Source organism: Protopterus annectens, chromosome 8.part0, assembly GCF_019279795.1.
Source record: "Protopterus annectens isolate FY-2018-M chromosome 8.part0, PAN1.0, whole genome shotgun sequence".
Lineage (NCBI taxonomy): Eukaryota > Metazoa > Chordata > Ceratodontiformes > Protopteridae > Protopterus > Protopterus annectens.
Genome location: NC_056741.1, coordinates 134575904 through 134592946, shown reverse-complemented (window position 1 = coordinate 134592946; position 17043 = coordinate 134575904). Strand labels below are relative to the sequence as shown.

The window sequence follows — 17043 nt, the reverse complement described above, 5'->3', positions numbered from 1 at the left end:
ATTGATCAGTGTTGGTATAGAGGTCCACAGCAGGACATCATTAATCATAGACACCTGGCTACATGTTAAAGTTCCCAATAACTCAGTAGTGCAAAAAGCTTGCATGTACGACCAGGTAAAAAGGTTATCCTCAAAGCATAAGTATGATATTTGTTTGAGGTCGCACACATGCCCACCAGTATGGATTTAAGTAGGGGTTTAACATGGGGCATTGTGAATCAGCAACCTTTCCCCTGAGTCTACCCTGACCCTTCAAAAGCTTATTGACCAACCAGTGTTTCGTAACATCCTGAAACCTAAATATTCTTGTGAACAGGCTAAGGCCAGAAAAAAATACATCTTAGCAGTTCTGGGTGAATCATTCTTATGCTAAACAAATTTAAATGTCAGATAATAAGGTGAGATGACCATACTGCAATTTCCTACTAATTTAATTGCAACACTGAAAGTTCTTTTGGTGCTGGGATCCCAAGAGTTCCAACACAAAATGTGCTATTCTTTCCCAATCATTCACAGATCAGGTGGAGTTGACAAAAGTACTTCTTCAGCATGCATGATTGTCAGCAAACCTTCTGTGGGCTTCTGAAATGTATATGACAGGGAATGATACATTAATATGTAAGCTGTGCAGTACTAATAATTTTAACAGAGACTGAACCCAAATAGACCTAGAAGACCTTTTGGTCAGGACTTGCACAACTACCTGACTGTCAGACCAAAAAAAAAAATCACCTTTTTGTTTTGTAACTCATCCTACCAAACAACTGTTTCTACCCGCATTGACATAAGTTCAAGAAATGTAATATCATTGTTTTTCTGTCAGTAGACCTGGTGGAAGGCCAGAGAACAGAAAGCCAGCACCCTTTAAAATATTCCCCTAGCCTAAAGCCTCCCAGCTATATCTGTAAGCAAACAATTGAGACAGAATTGTCCTCCCAAAAAGATATTCCATTAAAGTCTAACAAAAAGGTAGAACACAGATGCAGATCTGTTTTTATTCTCCTACTAATCCTGACCTTATGGTGTTTTTGATTCCTACCACGTAATAACTTAGGTAAAGAATGTGTAAACATTCTTCCCGGGAATACACCCAAATAATGATACAAGTCCTGGAAATTATTCAAACCTCGTTGTATCTCTTGCTTCCCTTCCCTGATAATCAAAAATTTGTCAAGGTAATATACAACTCAAGGTAGGAGAGCTTTCTGTTCCTAACAGTATTTTAAAACTGTGCTGAATTTCTTCAAAGTGGCACTCACCACTGGACAACTCATATCGAAATAATAACTGTCTCGACTGCCCTCAAACAGCATGCCTGGCAAGTGCCAGTCATGCATGTAAATGGGAAGGAGGTGAAAGGCTGACTCAGCATCCAATTTTGCCAGCCTTGGGTCCTTAAACTGCACAATAATACTTACTGCACTACATGGTCTAAAGACTCATCTCATGGTCTGCAGAAGAGTGCTATACCTTTGTCCTGTTTACTAATACATCATTAACAGATGTCCCATGAGGAAATTAGGGTCTATATTAGATCAGTGAATGCTTAAACAAGCGAATTCTGATTGATCGAACTTATTTTAGTGAAAGTTAGAAATATCGAAGCAACAGAAACTCGAATTTTTACTAGGGAAAGAATTCAGTTGCCCGTTTCTGTTGCTTCTGTATTTTCAGTGCTGTGGTGGAAAGTTACTGGTCGGACTCAGGTAAGTGTGTGATTGTGTGGATGTGAGTGTTAGGGTGGGTTAGGTGAGTTAGGGTTAGGGCTTGGGTTAGGTATGTGTGTGATTGTGTGGACATGAGGGTTAGAGCGGATTTAAGTGAGTTAGGGTTAGGGAGCGGGTGAGGTGAGTGATAGAGAGATAGTGATGGACCTTAGGGTTAGGGTTTGGGTTAAGGTAAGTGGATAGTTAGTGGTGTGTGCATAGTTTAGTGTAGGGTTAGGTGTCAGATTTTAGGTGTATGTGTGTGGATTTATGTTTGTTTGGTGTGCTTATGTTGTGTGTATGTGTTTTGGATCAGCGATTTTTTTCCCTAGGAAAAAAAATCGCTGATCTGACAGTTCGAGATTGTAAGCTTTCACTTACATAAGGTCGATCAATCAGCATTCGCTTTTTTAAGCATTTGCTGATCTAATATAGACCCGGAAATTAAAGGTGGTGAATTAACCAAAACTCACCCTTCCCTTCTTTAGAATAAAAGCTAATGGTGAAACTAAAAAATTAAACAAGAAAAGCTGAAAGGAGCTTGGAATTCTCCCTTCCTTAATATATTTCTGTAATAAATCCAGCACTACTTTTTCATTACATTGGACTGTCCTTAAATTCTTACATGAAATAAAATCAAGAGAAACCCAAATTTAATGGAAATTTCCAAAATGAAATGATTCATCAGCTCTTGAGCAACTTGCTGATTTGGATAGTCTTGTAATATTTCTGCAAACATCTCAGCTTTTATAGGAAAAATGATTTAAAAACTTCCTGTTGAAGGCAACAAAAAACAGATTCCCTTACAGACTTGAAGAAAGGCCTTCCCTCTTTTCGTGCTAATTGCTGGTATGTCCTCTTGTCTGCCTTCAGGTATATTTGCAGCTTTTTTGGCTTTGGAACTGTCCTTAAACCAGTATCTTACTGCTATAAGTCCTCCACCACAATGCAATTAAACAAAGGGAAATCTGTATGATGGCCAGACACAATGGCCTTTGTTAAATGACCAACATGATTTGTACGTTGATCCTGACAAATCCTCCCCTTGGTGTGGTACTGCCTTAAGATAGTCGACCATAGCCCTCAACCATAACTCTATATGTCACTCTTCCAATTCCAGACCTCTGTTAACCACCTTGAGTTTTCTAAAAGTTTGTCCATACCAAAGCCAAACTAGGCCTATTTTCAGATAATAAGCCTCCCTGATAATTAAAATGCATTACAAAAGGGGTAGAGCTTTAGAAGGATCCTTCTCAGTGGTAACAGCCATAAAATGTATGAAATCTAATATCTAGTTGTCACAGGATTTGGACCAAAATCTACCAGGTTGAGTTGCCTAGGGCTGCTAAAGCTGAAACAAAATCATTGGCCCCTACTCTATCATAATGTAAGATCCTTTGAATATGATCCACATTGATTATAACAAGAATGGCAACATAATCTCCCCTAAAAATGTTTTCCTTAGTCAAAGGACAGAGGTCTGGCAGCTGGCACAGAGGTTAAAGATGTGAACTGTAGCTCCTCTGGTACAAGGTTTGATTCCCTCAGCCCTCATTTGCATACTGTGTGACCCTTAGCAAGTCACTTAACCAGGCAGTGCTCCAGGGTCCCACCTGGTTAGCAGATAGGTATTATTATCATTGCTAATATTAATATTATATGGGAAGCAACTGCTGAAACATGTTGATTTGTACTAAAATAGGGAGCCTGTCCTATGCCCTGCTCATTCCCTTCAGGCCCTAATTGAGCAGTACTAATTATGTTGGCCATCTTATCAGCTAAAGGTAGATTGGGAAATGAAATACCTCCAGTGACCACAACTTCCTCATTTACTTTCCATGCATTGTTATGGGCCTCATCAATAGTAAGCAAACCCCTGTCTAAAGCTAAATTAAATAGTCTTACTGTCCCTTCCTGATTAACAACTTCAATGAAACTAATTAGATAGTCATCTACACTCTGAACCTGCAATGTGCCTAACTCCAGCTGACTTGAGTGAGGAGGAATGCCTAATGCAGTTAAAATGGACACCTCTTCTTGAGTAGAGATTGAACCACCTTTTTTGTTTTTCTTCTTATCTAAAACTACCAAATCCAATATTTGTTGGCTTACCCACTTAACACTACATTGTAAAGGCTGTTCAGAAAGCCTGAAAGTTCTAGTTGATAGATCATTAAAGAGCACCTAAGTTTAATGTATGATACTTCTCTGTCTCTCATAATTTTTTGGAGAGATGCCATTTTCCAGAAATTAAAAGACAAAAGTTAGCTGAAAAGCATGGGACAAATCTTAAATTAATGTTTTTTTCTTCCATTGACATTACCAATGGTTGTATTTTTAAGAGTGGGAAAATTGAATGTGTAGATGAAATAAACAACTGTACCTAGCCGACTATACATAGTGATGTTAATATATTAATAGTATTACATTTGAATAATTAGTATATGTATAACAGTATCTAGAGGTTTCCCAATTAAAAAAAAAAAACGTAAATCTCTCTCTCTATAGGCACACACACACACATATACACACAGATTGTATGTATATATATTTATATATATATATATATATATATATATATATATATATATATATATATATATATTATATATACATATATACATATATACACATGCGTGTGTATAATGGGTTACCTTCTATATCCCGGAATCACACAAACACAAAAATATCAAGACGACAATTGTGAAACAGGAAACATCGAACCATGTAAGATTAACTAGGGTAAGTAAACACTTGCCCAAAACAACATGAACACTCACCACACCTTCTAAAAACCACCAAGATGGGGGCTATGTCCCCCACACCCCCTTATATATATATATATATATATATATATATATATATATATATATATATATAGGTCCACTACAGAATCCTGAAAGCTCATAATCCCGAAGCCCAAAATCCTGAGACCAAAATCCCGAAAATTCAAAATCCCGAAAGCCCAAAATCCTGAAACTCAAAATCTTGAAAACACAAAATGGACATACTGACGTCATTGTGGCTTTGCTATTGTTAGCCCTGTGGTGTTAGGTCATGCGTTGGGTTCAGGTAAGTGTGCGGTTGGTTTTATGTTAGGGTTAGGGGCGGTTTAAGTGAGTTAGGGTTAGGGCGCAGGTTAGGCATGTATGCAATAGTGACAAATATTGGGGTTGGGGGCGGTTTAAGTGAGTTAGGGTTAGAGCGTGGGTCAGGTGAGTGTGCGATAGTGATGGACCTTAGGGTTAGGGTTAGGGTCAGGGCCAGTTGGTAGATATTAGTGTCTTTATAGTGACATATTAGCATTATTTGTGTTTTCAGGATTTTGAGTTTCAGGATTTTGGGCTTTCGGGATTTTGAATTTTCGAGATTTTGGTCTCAGGATTTTGGGCTTCGGGATTATGAGCTTTCGGGATTCTGTAGTGGACCCATATATATATATATATATATATATATATATATATATATATATATATATATATATACCAACTCCAGGATCACACTACAGTGGAGAAAGGGCATAATTCCTCATGCTGGGCAAGTGTTTATAGTTTATAGTGGATATAGAAGAGGACTCAGCTTAGTATATATATATATATATATATATATATATATATATATATATATATATATATATATATATATATATATATATATATATATATATATATATATATATACATATATATATATATATATATATATATATATATATATATATATATATATATATATATATATTTATATATATATATATATATATATATATATATATATATAGTTTACCTTCATTATGTCGCACATGTTATGTGTGACGTCCTTTCATCGAAAGGACAAACGCAATAAACTCAAATTTGTTGGTGGAAACTTCATATGATTTCTGTTCTGAGCTTAACATTTAAATCATACTGTTTTCATCTAGTAGTTCACAGATTAATTTGCTGTTTTTTTGTTCTGTTAAAATTCTGTGTAACCTACATCCAGCGTCATTAAACATCTGTCAGTTTACTTTAAACAGATGAATTGTCACACACACCATCTGGAAATGTATATATTCTCAGTCCTTTTGAAGCTCTGTCTTTGCCTTAATACACTAACTCAAAAATTACTGTCCCATTCCAAGGACCTGTATCATTTCAGTTTCTTCTAAAAAATCAGTCAGAAGCTCCCTCAGCTTGGGTTTTCATGTCAACAGAGAGAAATCTTCTTATTCCCTTTCAAGAGATAGTATTTCTAGGATGTTTTCTAGCTACAACACTTGTGTTGGCTTTCCTTCTTTAAGAGAAAGTGGAGAGTTACAGGGAACAGTGCTTGTTATTTTCAAACCAGACTCTAGCATCTGCCACAGAATATCTAAGAATTCTAGGTTTGATGTCCCAGTGTCCCAGTTCCCTTGGACCAACACCAGATGAGAAAGTTTTAATGGTTTGTCAAGTCAGTTTGGAGCCAACACCAGTCTCCTCTATCATTTCAACTTCTAGTGCAGGGCTTTGTAAAATGGGAGCTAGATTGGTGGGTGAATCAGTAGTCTCTCAACTCTGGTCTTCCCTTCTTCCTGCCAGCCTCCACTCAGTCAGTAATGCAGATACTTCAGACTTTGATTGCAAAGCTCTGTCCAAGGGAATAAAAGTACAGGGGCTGTGGAACAAAGAAGGTAATTTAAAATACACAAATGTCAACCATCTTTGGAAACCAGGAGACCTTTTTTAGTAATCAGACAAGACCACAATGATGGATTACATACATAGACAAGGGGGAAACAAGTGTTACCACTCCCCCCATTTGCTGAGTAGCTATGGTAGCCTGGATTCTAGCAACTCAGTTCAGTTTGTCCCTTCAAGCTGCATGCATTCTGTCAGATCAAAACATTGTGTCAGACAAGCTGAACAAGACCGGGACATACCCTCACAAATGGCAGTTAGATCCAGGGCCTTCCAGGAATTGATCCATCTGTGAAAAAAACTCTTCAAGTAGATCTCTTTGCCACTATTCAAAACAGACAGCTGAAGAACTTCTGTTCCAGGACTACTTGTAGGTTAGACTGGAAGACAATTAAATGCCTTTTTATTCCCATAAATGGGAATATTTTTGTATGCCTTCCCTCTACTTACCAGAGATGTCCTTCCAAGATCACTGTTGCAGAATTACTAACTGATGGGATGTCTTGGCAAGGATAGTCATACATCCAGCCAGTATACCAAAGCCTCCTGGAAGCCTTTCTCACACTGTATGTTTGATGCAGGATCTATGCACAAGAGTAATTTTTTTGTATACCCATTTAGTAATCTAGTTTTTGTTCAAAGGACAATAATTAGTCACACTGTTTAACATGTAGAGGAACTTTACTCCAAAGTATTGTGAGGCACTGGGATATAAACATGTCCCTCTGTTGATTTAAATTGTGAAAGAAACAGACAAAAATCATTTAGAAGCCAACCAACTTAGTGGAGAGAGGCTTGATCTTGATTTCAGTAAATCCTGCAATTCTGTATATGGTTAAGAATATCCAAAACTTGGTACCAAAAACCTATAAGCACACTCATGGAACTGTCAATAGTTTTTGTTTTGTAATGATTTTCTGAGTATCATTGCAAAAGTTTTAACATAAGAATTTATAACTGTCCTTCAGATCCTAACCAATATTTTTTTCTAAGTGACCTAATTTCATATTACTATTTTTGTATTTGTACAGTGAAACATCATTCATTGACAGCTGCTTGTTTATGCACTTTTTTGTTGTTTTTGTTATCCGTTTTGTTTACTGAACATAAACAGCATATTCCCTTGTATTTCTCTGACCTGCACAGGAAACAAAACCGACACAGAACTGCACTGTATTCATGCACCAAGGTGCAGATGCAAGGCAGCATTACAGTTTAGCAGATTTCACAAAGCATATGCAGGTGTACATTTTTCTTAGAATAAACATTTCATGTTTTTACTGATCATTGAGCAACAGGTACTCTTTTTGTTGTACCATAATGAAATCAGTAAATATGTAAAAACATATTAATACTCACGGTACAATTACTTGGGATGAAAAAGAGTGATATGCAAGTAAATAAATTCCACTCCTTGAAAAACAGGTGAATCATGTTGAGTAGGGGATGACAGGGGAAGGAATGGATGACAGAGGATAATGAAATTTAAATACAAGTATAATAAAATGCAAAATGTGCATATGGAACTAATGAATTCTGCTTCTTTTGTAGGTTATGTCAAATAGAAGAAGAATTGTTCTAGGAGGAAGCATACGAAGAAATATAAGTACAAATGGTGGTTAGTATGAACAAAATGATTTGTCTCTTGTGTTGTTTTTTTTCCATTGTTTAGCCAGAGCAGTCAGTAAACAATTATTTTTAATTGTGTGTGTGTGTGTGTGTGTGTGTGTGTGTGTGTGTGTGTGTGTGTGTGTGTGTGTGTGTGTGTATGTGTGTGTGTGTGTCTGTCTATATATGATACAGATGGTTCACATCTGTTATCTGAATGTTGTAGTTTACATGATCCATCTCAATTCAGCTTCGTCAAGGGCAGATCCTGACTGTTAAACCTGGTGAATTTCTTTGAAAATGTGACCAGGATCATTGAAGAGGGAAAATCTGTGCACACAGCATGCCTCGATTTGGCAAAGGCCTTTGACACAATCCCACACTTGGGCATTACCGATAAAGTTAGCAAACTGAAAGTATACCCCTTTGTTGTAAGATGGGTTGTCAGATGGATCACACACCAGTTACACACTATAAAAGTGGGTGACTCCATGTCAACCAGTAGACCTGTCACCATTGGGGTGCCACAAGGGTCAGTGCTGGGCCCCTTACTGTTTAGTATATACTTCTTAGAAGTTCAGGTCAAAACCTAGGGGCTGTGGCTGACCAAGTTTGTAGATGACATCAAACTTGGTGCAATTATTGAATCCACAAATGATGTCAAACTACTTCAGGAGGGTCTTATGCAGACCAACGACTGGTGTCTTAGTCACTGCCTCAAACTGAATGCAAAGAAATGCATCATCATTCCCTTCAATAAAAACAATGTCCATTCACACTATCAGATTAACAACAATACCCTGTGTACCTACAAAGTGACAAGATATCTGGGATCACAAGTAGACTGCAACCTTAGCTTTGACCCTCATGTATCTACTGTAGTAAGGAAGGCTTTCTACAAAGCACACTTGATTAGCAAAGTCATCACCTCTAGAGCAAAGGAGGTTATAACCCTTCTATACTCGTCACTAATCAGGCCCATAATTGAGTATAACACCCCTTTCTGCATGTACCGTACAAAGCACCTGCAACAATTGGAGAGACCTCAGAGGTTTCTAACTAAGAAGATCAAGGGACACTAGGATGTGCCTTACACAGACTGACTAAAGTCCCTGCTGTCACTATACTCAGTATTATATAGACTTCTTAGGGGACACTTATGCCTGGTTTACAGAGCAATATCCAACCCAAGCTTAATGAATATTCTGGACATCTATAAATCAGACAGGACTACAGCTACCTCTTCCAGGGATGTAAATATGGCCTGCAACTAGAATAGGACATGCTGGAGGGACAGATATGTCTCCCAGCAACTGCTGCATCTTTGGAATAGGCTGCCAATTCATGTATAACAGAGCACCTTTGTGACACTGTTCAAAAGGAACCTGGATGAGTGGATGGGACAGTGTAAATTTTTACCAGAGATAGTGCCCACAACCCTCCTGGACATGGACAGTCATTACTAAATACAGTCCTGGGTATTGAATAGAGTATCTATGGTATTACATTGGGCTGAAATGGTTAGAGTTGAAATTACCTTGCTGTCGATAGCCTAGTAACCTTCCTATGATCCTGTGATCCTATGATATTAATGATATCATGTACCTCAACAGGTTCATAAGTGATTATTAGGCTAAGAACCCTAGAGGGCCTTTCTAACCCTAGCCATGCTTCCCAAATGTATTTGAAAAGTTCTGATATCACTCATTTTATAGGGGGTATAGACTGGGTATGAGTGATCAAGCATTTACAAGCTTCCTCTTTCTTATAGGGACATAGGTATTGGACCATTGGTAAATGTATGACTCCCCGCCTTCTGATCCAAGTTGCACTTGAATAAGTGCTTGGAGGAACTCTGCTTTATGTGACTAGGAACCCTGTTCCAGAGAAGAGGTACTCTCTGAAACACATACCTGTTCCTCCAACATGTCTTATTTATGTTGCAGATGAGGTTTTGGTCCCTAGGCCTAAACCTCACCTGCAGGTTTATCTTTTATCCAGTAAGTTTTTATTTTACTTGATTTCCTATAGTGGCAACCCACTTCTTTTCAAATGCTGATCAGGTGAGGTTTTTCATCCTCTGACTACCTGCATTATCCATTTTAGGGAGTGTATCTCAGCCCTCAGAGGGTGCATGTTAGAGACATTTATTCCAGATGGGACACCAGCCCACTGCATTATGCAAACCCACAGTCTTTAACAAGAAGCAGATATGGGCAGATTGCAGGATTGTCAGCTCAACTGGTTGTCCCTAGCTCAGATTTCATAAATGGAAATCTGGCTTATACATTTGGGGTGGGGAGCAATTCACTGACACCTCTGAGCTGCTTTATGTAAGAGGGTGCAGGACAGCTTGCTGTTTTGCTGTTATTTCATGATCTAGAACCTATTTTAAGCTGTCTTGTATTATTCAATGGTGTTCAGTGAATGTTTGCTCTGCTTGCAAGTGTAAGAACATACTCATCAGTTATAGCCACCTTATGGTTGTGTTAAAGACAGACCCAGTTAAGTATTCAAGTTGGCTTTACACAAATATAGACTATCATCAGATTGCTTAACTTGAACTAATAACAGCAATGGCAATTACTTTCATACACAGACAAGTAAGAGTGCTAAGTCTCATGGCAGTGGCAATTGCAATGGTCTGCTAGATTCAAGTTGCCATCCAATAGCAACACCCATTCTAGAGAAATCCAAGTGGCTAGCAGGGAGACTCAGGCAATCAATCCTATTACTACACAAGGGGTCCACCAACCAGGCAGTGACTCAGGAAACCTTCACTGAGTGGGGTCTGCCTTGATGTGACTTGCTCACCTCTCCCTGAAACACAAAAAGGAGAAGCTACTTTTCCCAAGTTCTTCTCTCCAAGACAGTCACCCAGGGATGTTTTAATCTGCCATTGTTCCCCTGGTCTCCTTTCTGCCTTTTTCCTCTACCTCTCATAACCTAATTCCTTCAGCAGGCATATTCCTGCTAATCACAGGTGATCCACATTGTTGCATAATATTCTGGTGGAGACAGAACTGGTTTCCCCTGCTATGACCTCACTTGAAGAACCCCCCCCCCCCTGGCTTGTAGATGAGTGCTTGCATCTATGTTCACACCTCATCCACACCCAGACCTCAAAACCTCAAGTTAACCATACCGTTTCTTCATTTCCTTTAATGGCCAAACATTCTTCAGTTTCTGGCAAATGTAATCCACATTCTTACTGCTTTTCAGAAGAAGTCCCTCAGAAGATATACTGCAGAAAATGGGAAAGATTCTCCATTTGGACATCTAACCAAGGATTAGAACCACATTCTGTATCCATTGTAGATGTCCTACATTTCTTCTGTCTTTTAGTTTGGTTCTATTTTCCCCAAAAATTAAAGTGCAATCACTGCCATTTCCATCTACTTTCAGGGTTTCCATAATAGTACTTTAACCTTTCATAAGGTGTGCAAAGCATTCTCAGAGGACTGGTCCTCCTTTGCCCTCTCAGTAATGGTCATACCTTGGATTGGTATTTCAATTTCATTCTGAAAGCTCAAACAAAGGCTCCAATTGAGCCAGCTTCCCCTGCAGATTTGAAGTATTTTTCTTAGAAATCAATTTTCTTCATGGCTATTACATCAGCTAAACAAATATTAGAACAGCATACCTTGTTAATTTCTCCACCTTACTTGATCTTCCATAAGGACAAGGTCATCTTAAGAAAGAATCTTTCATGTATCCTAAAGATGAAAACAATAGTAATCAATCCATCAAACTCACTGGGTTTCCTTCAAATTACTCTAACAAGGGAGAGTACCTTTACATGTACTGGATGTTCACAGACAACTCAGAGTTTATCTGCACAGAATCAAAATTTCAGAAAAGGCTCTCAACTGTTCATGTCATTTGCTCCAAACAATGCATAACAAATTATAAAACAAACTCTATACAAGTGGCTACTACACTGCATCTCATTGACCTACCCTGCCAGTAACAGGACTCCAGAAGGTCCATGGCTAGGTATACAGCCTTTTGCAGAAACTCCTCCATTCGTGATATTTGTGCAGCAGCCACTTGGTCCACACTTCACACGTTCTCCAAACATTACAAACTGGACATCATTTCTAGGAACAGTGCAGCCTTTGCCACTTTGGTACTTAGACATATCCTGTCATGACTCCTTCCAAGATGTAAGGTAGCTTGGGATTCTTTCCCAGCTATCAGATTAGATGGACTGAAGAAATAGGATACAGAAGTTATATACTTACTATAAGGCAGGATTCATTTCATCATAATCTGTCCAATATAACATTCATCCCCACATGCCCCTCCCAAATTGTCACATCTCTATAATTTTCAGTATATTATTGCTGTTTTCCAGGTATATGGGGTTACTAAGCCAAAAATACTCTTAACATATTACCTTAGGACTTTGAAAAAAAAAAAAGTCAAATAAAAAGTTTCAAGCCTTGCACCCTGGACATAGGGCACGGCTTGTTAGGTCAGAGCTTGTGCTAACTGAAGAGGCTTTGTTTCATATACTACAAGAAGTATGAAACTCTAATGTCTGGCATTATTCATTGACTGCAGTGGTCCATGAGTTACAAGAAACTGGAGAAAGATAGGAGGCAACACCTGAAACCTTCCATAAAATCAGGGACAGTTAAAAAGGATGGGTGTGTTTTTGAAGGGGGTCTGCCAAGCTGTGCTATGAGATTTTATTAAAGCTGGGAGGAACACTACCAGGGAGAAGTTTTAAACTACTACTTGGACTCACTTCAAAGGGCGGCCGCAGTGGTGCAGCAGTTAGCGTTGCCACCTCACAGCAAGAGGTTCTCCGGTTCGATCCTCGGCTGGGGTGCCTTCTGTGCAGAGTCTGCATGTCCTCCCTGTGGTCTCGTGGGTTTCCTCCAGGTGCTCCAGTTTCCTCCCACATCCCAAAGCCATGCTGTAGGTGGATTGGACACTCTAAATTGGTCCTAGGCATGAGTGTGTGCATTTGTGTGCCTTCTGTGGAAGGTTGGGCACTGGGCAGGCAACTCAACACTGTAAAACTCCACTTCCAATCATGAGCGGACAGGTGATCCACTGTGATGACCCCTAACCAGGAAAAGTCAAAAGAAGAAGAAAGAAGACTTGGACTCACTTCAAAAGATGACAGAGCAAAACATCTAGCAAATCTATGATCTTTACAAACAAAAAGAAGACTGAAACTCTAACGTTTGGTATTGTGCAAGGATCCATGATTTATAAAGACAAGGACAAAAATAAGAAGATACATCAGGGACATTTTGTCAACTCATGTAGAGATAAGAGGTATACAACCAATTCAGAGACATGCAAATTAGTGGAAAATTAGGTCTTTCCCCATTGTGACTAACATTTCTCTGAAGTACATTTTCTGTAATTGCATAAACAGCCACTTTTGAGCACAGTTCTTACCATCTGCAGAGTTCGTCTCCTGATTTGATCTCTTTTTCCTGCACTTATTGAGCATGTTTGTTTTCACTTTGGACATCACCACTGGCCTTTCTTTTAAGTTGCTATAGTTCGTAACAGTTGAATGCTGTTTTTTCTTCTTCCCAGGTTTTTCTAGGTCTCTAGCAATATCAAGTAGACCTGTTGGATGCCTGCTATACAAGAGTATTTAGTAAATTTGCTGGCATGTACTCACTGGATCGTCCAAGTATAGCCACTTTTCACATTCTATCCAATTTTGTGATCCCCACTGTCTATTTCCAATGTTTTCCTGTCACTTTTAATGCATATATATTTATTGTCCTACTTCCCTGGGAAAAAAATATCCCCACTGTTGTGCATATTCTGCTTTTCATTCATGCCTGTAACAGTGAATGAAGTAGACACTGGCTGGTGGGTTTGCTTGTTCAAAGTTTGTAGTGTGTGGAGAAAAGTATGCCACTGTGTGTGTGTTTGTGTGTGTGTGTGTGTGTGTGTGTGTGTGTGTGTGTGTGTGTGTGTGTGTGTGTGTGTGTGTGTGTGTGTGTGTGCGTGTGTGCATGTGTGCGTGTGTGTGTGTGTGTGTGTATTTGTGTGTGTGTGTGTGTGTGTGTGTGTGTGTGTGTGTGTGTGTGTGTGTGTGTGTGTGTGTGTGTGTGTGTGTGTAGAATGCCAGAGAGCCAGCCTAATGATGTTCTTACTCTCCTATTAGTCAAATGTTTTATTATGTTACAGTGGTACACATACAAATAGCAATGGAATTAGGTAAGGGTATGAGAACATATACAGTTGCGGGGAGAACAGTGGGTCCTATTGTATGTGTTTTTACAGTTTACATTTACTTATCACTCACAATTTATGTGCATCCTTAATAGCCTGCTAAACCAAATAGGACTGACTCAGAAGTGAAATAGCTTGCTTCTTGTTGTTTAATAGGAAGCTGACCTAAACTCATTACTAATGTAATCTACAGTCTCCCCTACTTGTATGACTACATCTAATATTATTTGGGACTTTATGCCCTCAGATATAACTATGCTAATTCAGTTATTTTACAAGACTTTAGCATACAATGCAATCATCAGTACAACAGGCTATTGGGCAACGTGCTAAACATTCTTTGATTCAGCTAATTACAATTCCAACCAAGCCCAACCCACAGAAGTGCCCCTTTCACTATTCAGTCATCCCTGAAATACATTAATTCATTCATCAGTCAAAAATGTTCTTCTTCCTTCCCTTCATTGAGTTCTATTATGGTCATACTACCTTATTTGTATCAAACCATAATATATTTTCCCATTTCATTTACTCCACCCTTCTTTTTTCCCCCATTTTCCATTTCTCTCTGCTTTTCTTCCCTTTTTCTCTTATTTTCCATTCTTCTTTAATTTTCTCTCACTCATCTCTTCTTTTAACCGATGCTCATTTCTACACATTGTAAATTACATTAACATATTTAGTGTTAAGAATTACCAGCTTAAGCAGTGCATGTATGCGTACTGACATTTAACCTTTTCTTGATGCTGTTTTCATATTTCTTACAGCTCTCTGTTTTGGCTGAATGTCCCATAATTTCCTAAAGTTTTTGCAGATTCCCCATACTGTCTGTAATTCCTTTATACGTCTGTTTTGTATTTTACTTGGTCTCAGACTGAGCCTGTAAAAGGTCTATTGAGATCAATACTCTACTTCAGTTAAATTTAAAACCGATAGATAAATATGTAAATAAATAAAAACTATTGCAAAGCACAATGTAATATTACTCCAATAAATGGAATTATCAGCTCTGATTGCTTATAGACCTGACTAATACTCATAAAAAATGGCTGCTTTACTGCTATTCTGCATCTACTTAATAAACTTAAGCCTCTAAAAGGAACTGTTAATAAAGTGGTTACTAAACTTGCATCCCTTAATTGTACAATGTAGTCATCCCCAGATAAAAGAAGCGAGAAAAATGGAAACAAGGCAGCTTGGCACACTTAAAATAATACAGTCCTAATCTAGATTGTTCAGCTTCAGAAACAGATGTAAAATAAGGCTAATGTTTCCTTTTTACATGAAAAGCAACTTAGATTTCTTGAAAGCGTGAAACCTACGTAACGGACTATGCACTCTCTCTCTTATTACCATTCTAAGCATAAACTGGTGTCTGAAGAAACTTTCAGATTATGGTTCAGCTGCATTTCACAGTTTACTCCAGTTTACTAAAACCTGTGACACATTTATATAGCTCCCACACTGGCATGTTGAGCCTATCCCTTAAATTTTGAAACATTTGTTGTCTCTATACTGGCATTTGGCACAAATGGTTAAGGCTGTCCTTCCTGTAATACAGGGTTTGACTCCCTTAGCTCTCATTTGCTTACTTTGTGATGTTGAGTAATCCACTTAATCAAACACTGTTGCCCAGTTGCCCCGAAAAGGGATTGTGTGTCCAATAGGCTTACTTGATTAATAAATGAGTATTGCTTTGAAAAATGACTACAGTTATACTATTGCACAAATTCCCGTGCTTGTGTGCATTTTGCTTTGCACTGGTTGCTGTAACAGTGAAAGAGGTGGAAACTGGCTGGGGAATCAGACATTGTAGTGGGAGAAGAAAATGTAAAAAATGAAAACAAGTATGAGGCCAGGTATGTATATGCGGCCAGCTAGCCAACCTAAGAGTGTTTTGACTCTCATAGATTCATAGGTTAGGTTAGTACTAAGCTAACTGCCCTTGCAGGCCATTTTATGCCTAGCCTATTATCCGATTTGGTGCTTAAAATTAACCAATCCTGTAAGAGTTTAGATTTACATAACCCTTTCCAAGATCTATATTTATATGTTACATGTTACTTTAGTGATAATTACTAGATCAAAACATAGATATCTGCGAAGGGCCTGTACACTGGGATAAAACAGTTAGGAGCTGCCTCTGTCCATTAGTAGTACAGGGGGAGTCCTGGGGAAAATTTCCTATTTCCTATCCACTCGTCCAAGAATGTGGTCAGGAAAGAGCTTTGTTTTATGTGGATGGGTAGTGGTGCCCTCTGCAGGATATACCTGTCCCTCCAATCCATTATGTTAATGTTGCAGAAGAGTTTTAGTTTCCTTCATCAAGTTTGGCATATACTTCTCAGAAGTACGGGCAAGCACGGAAGGGCTGTGGCTGACTAAGTTTGTGGACGACTGCAAACTGGGTGCTATAATAGAGTCTCCGGCCGACATGGAGATCCTCCAGAAGGGCCTAAATGAGACTGATGCATGGTGTCAAAGCCATGGTCTCAAGCTAAATGCAAAAAAATGCGTAGTAATCCCCTTTGGAAAAAACAGAGTACCCACAAACTACAGCATAGGAGGTAATCCCCTGAAAGCTGAAGAAGAAATAAGGGATCTAGGGACCCAAGTAGATAGTCAGCTTTCCTTTGATAACCATGTTGCCAAAGTGGTTAGAAAATCCTTCTATGTGACCCATCTGATCACGAAAGGGTTTGCATCAAGATCTAAGGATGTAATGGTGCCACTCTACTCTTCCCTCATCAGACCCATTATTGAGTACAATGCACCAATTGGAATGTACCTGGGTAGACATCTCCAGCAGCTGGAGAGGCCACAGAGGTATCTAACCAAGAGGATTACTGACCTCA

General features: G+C 38.7%; 1 protein-coding gene across 1 annotated transcript in view; it reads left to right on the top strand.

Moving 5' to 3' along the window:
• Nucleotides 1–17043, top strand: part of LOC122808674 (alpha-2-macroglobulin-like) — a 1311252-nt gene that overhangs the window by 788294 nt on the left and 505915 nt on the right. The window contains exon 10 of the mRNA XM_044079652.1: nt 7919–7985. Coding sequence (XP_043935587.1) covers nt 7919–7985 — 67 coding nt within the window. The remainder of the gene's footprint in view (nt 1–7918; nt 7986–17043) is intronic.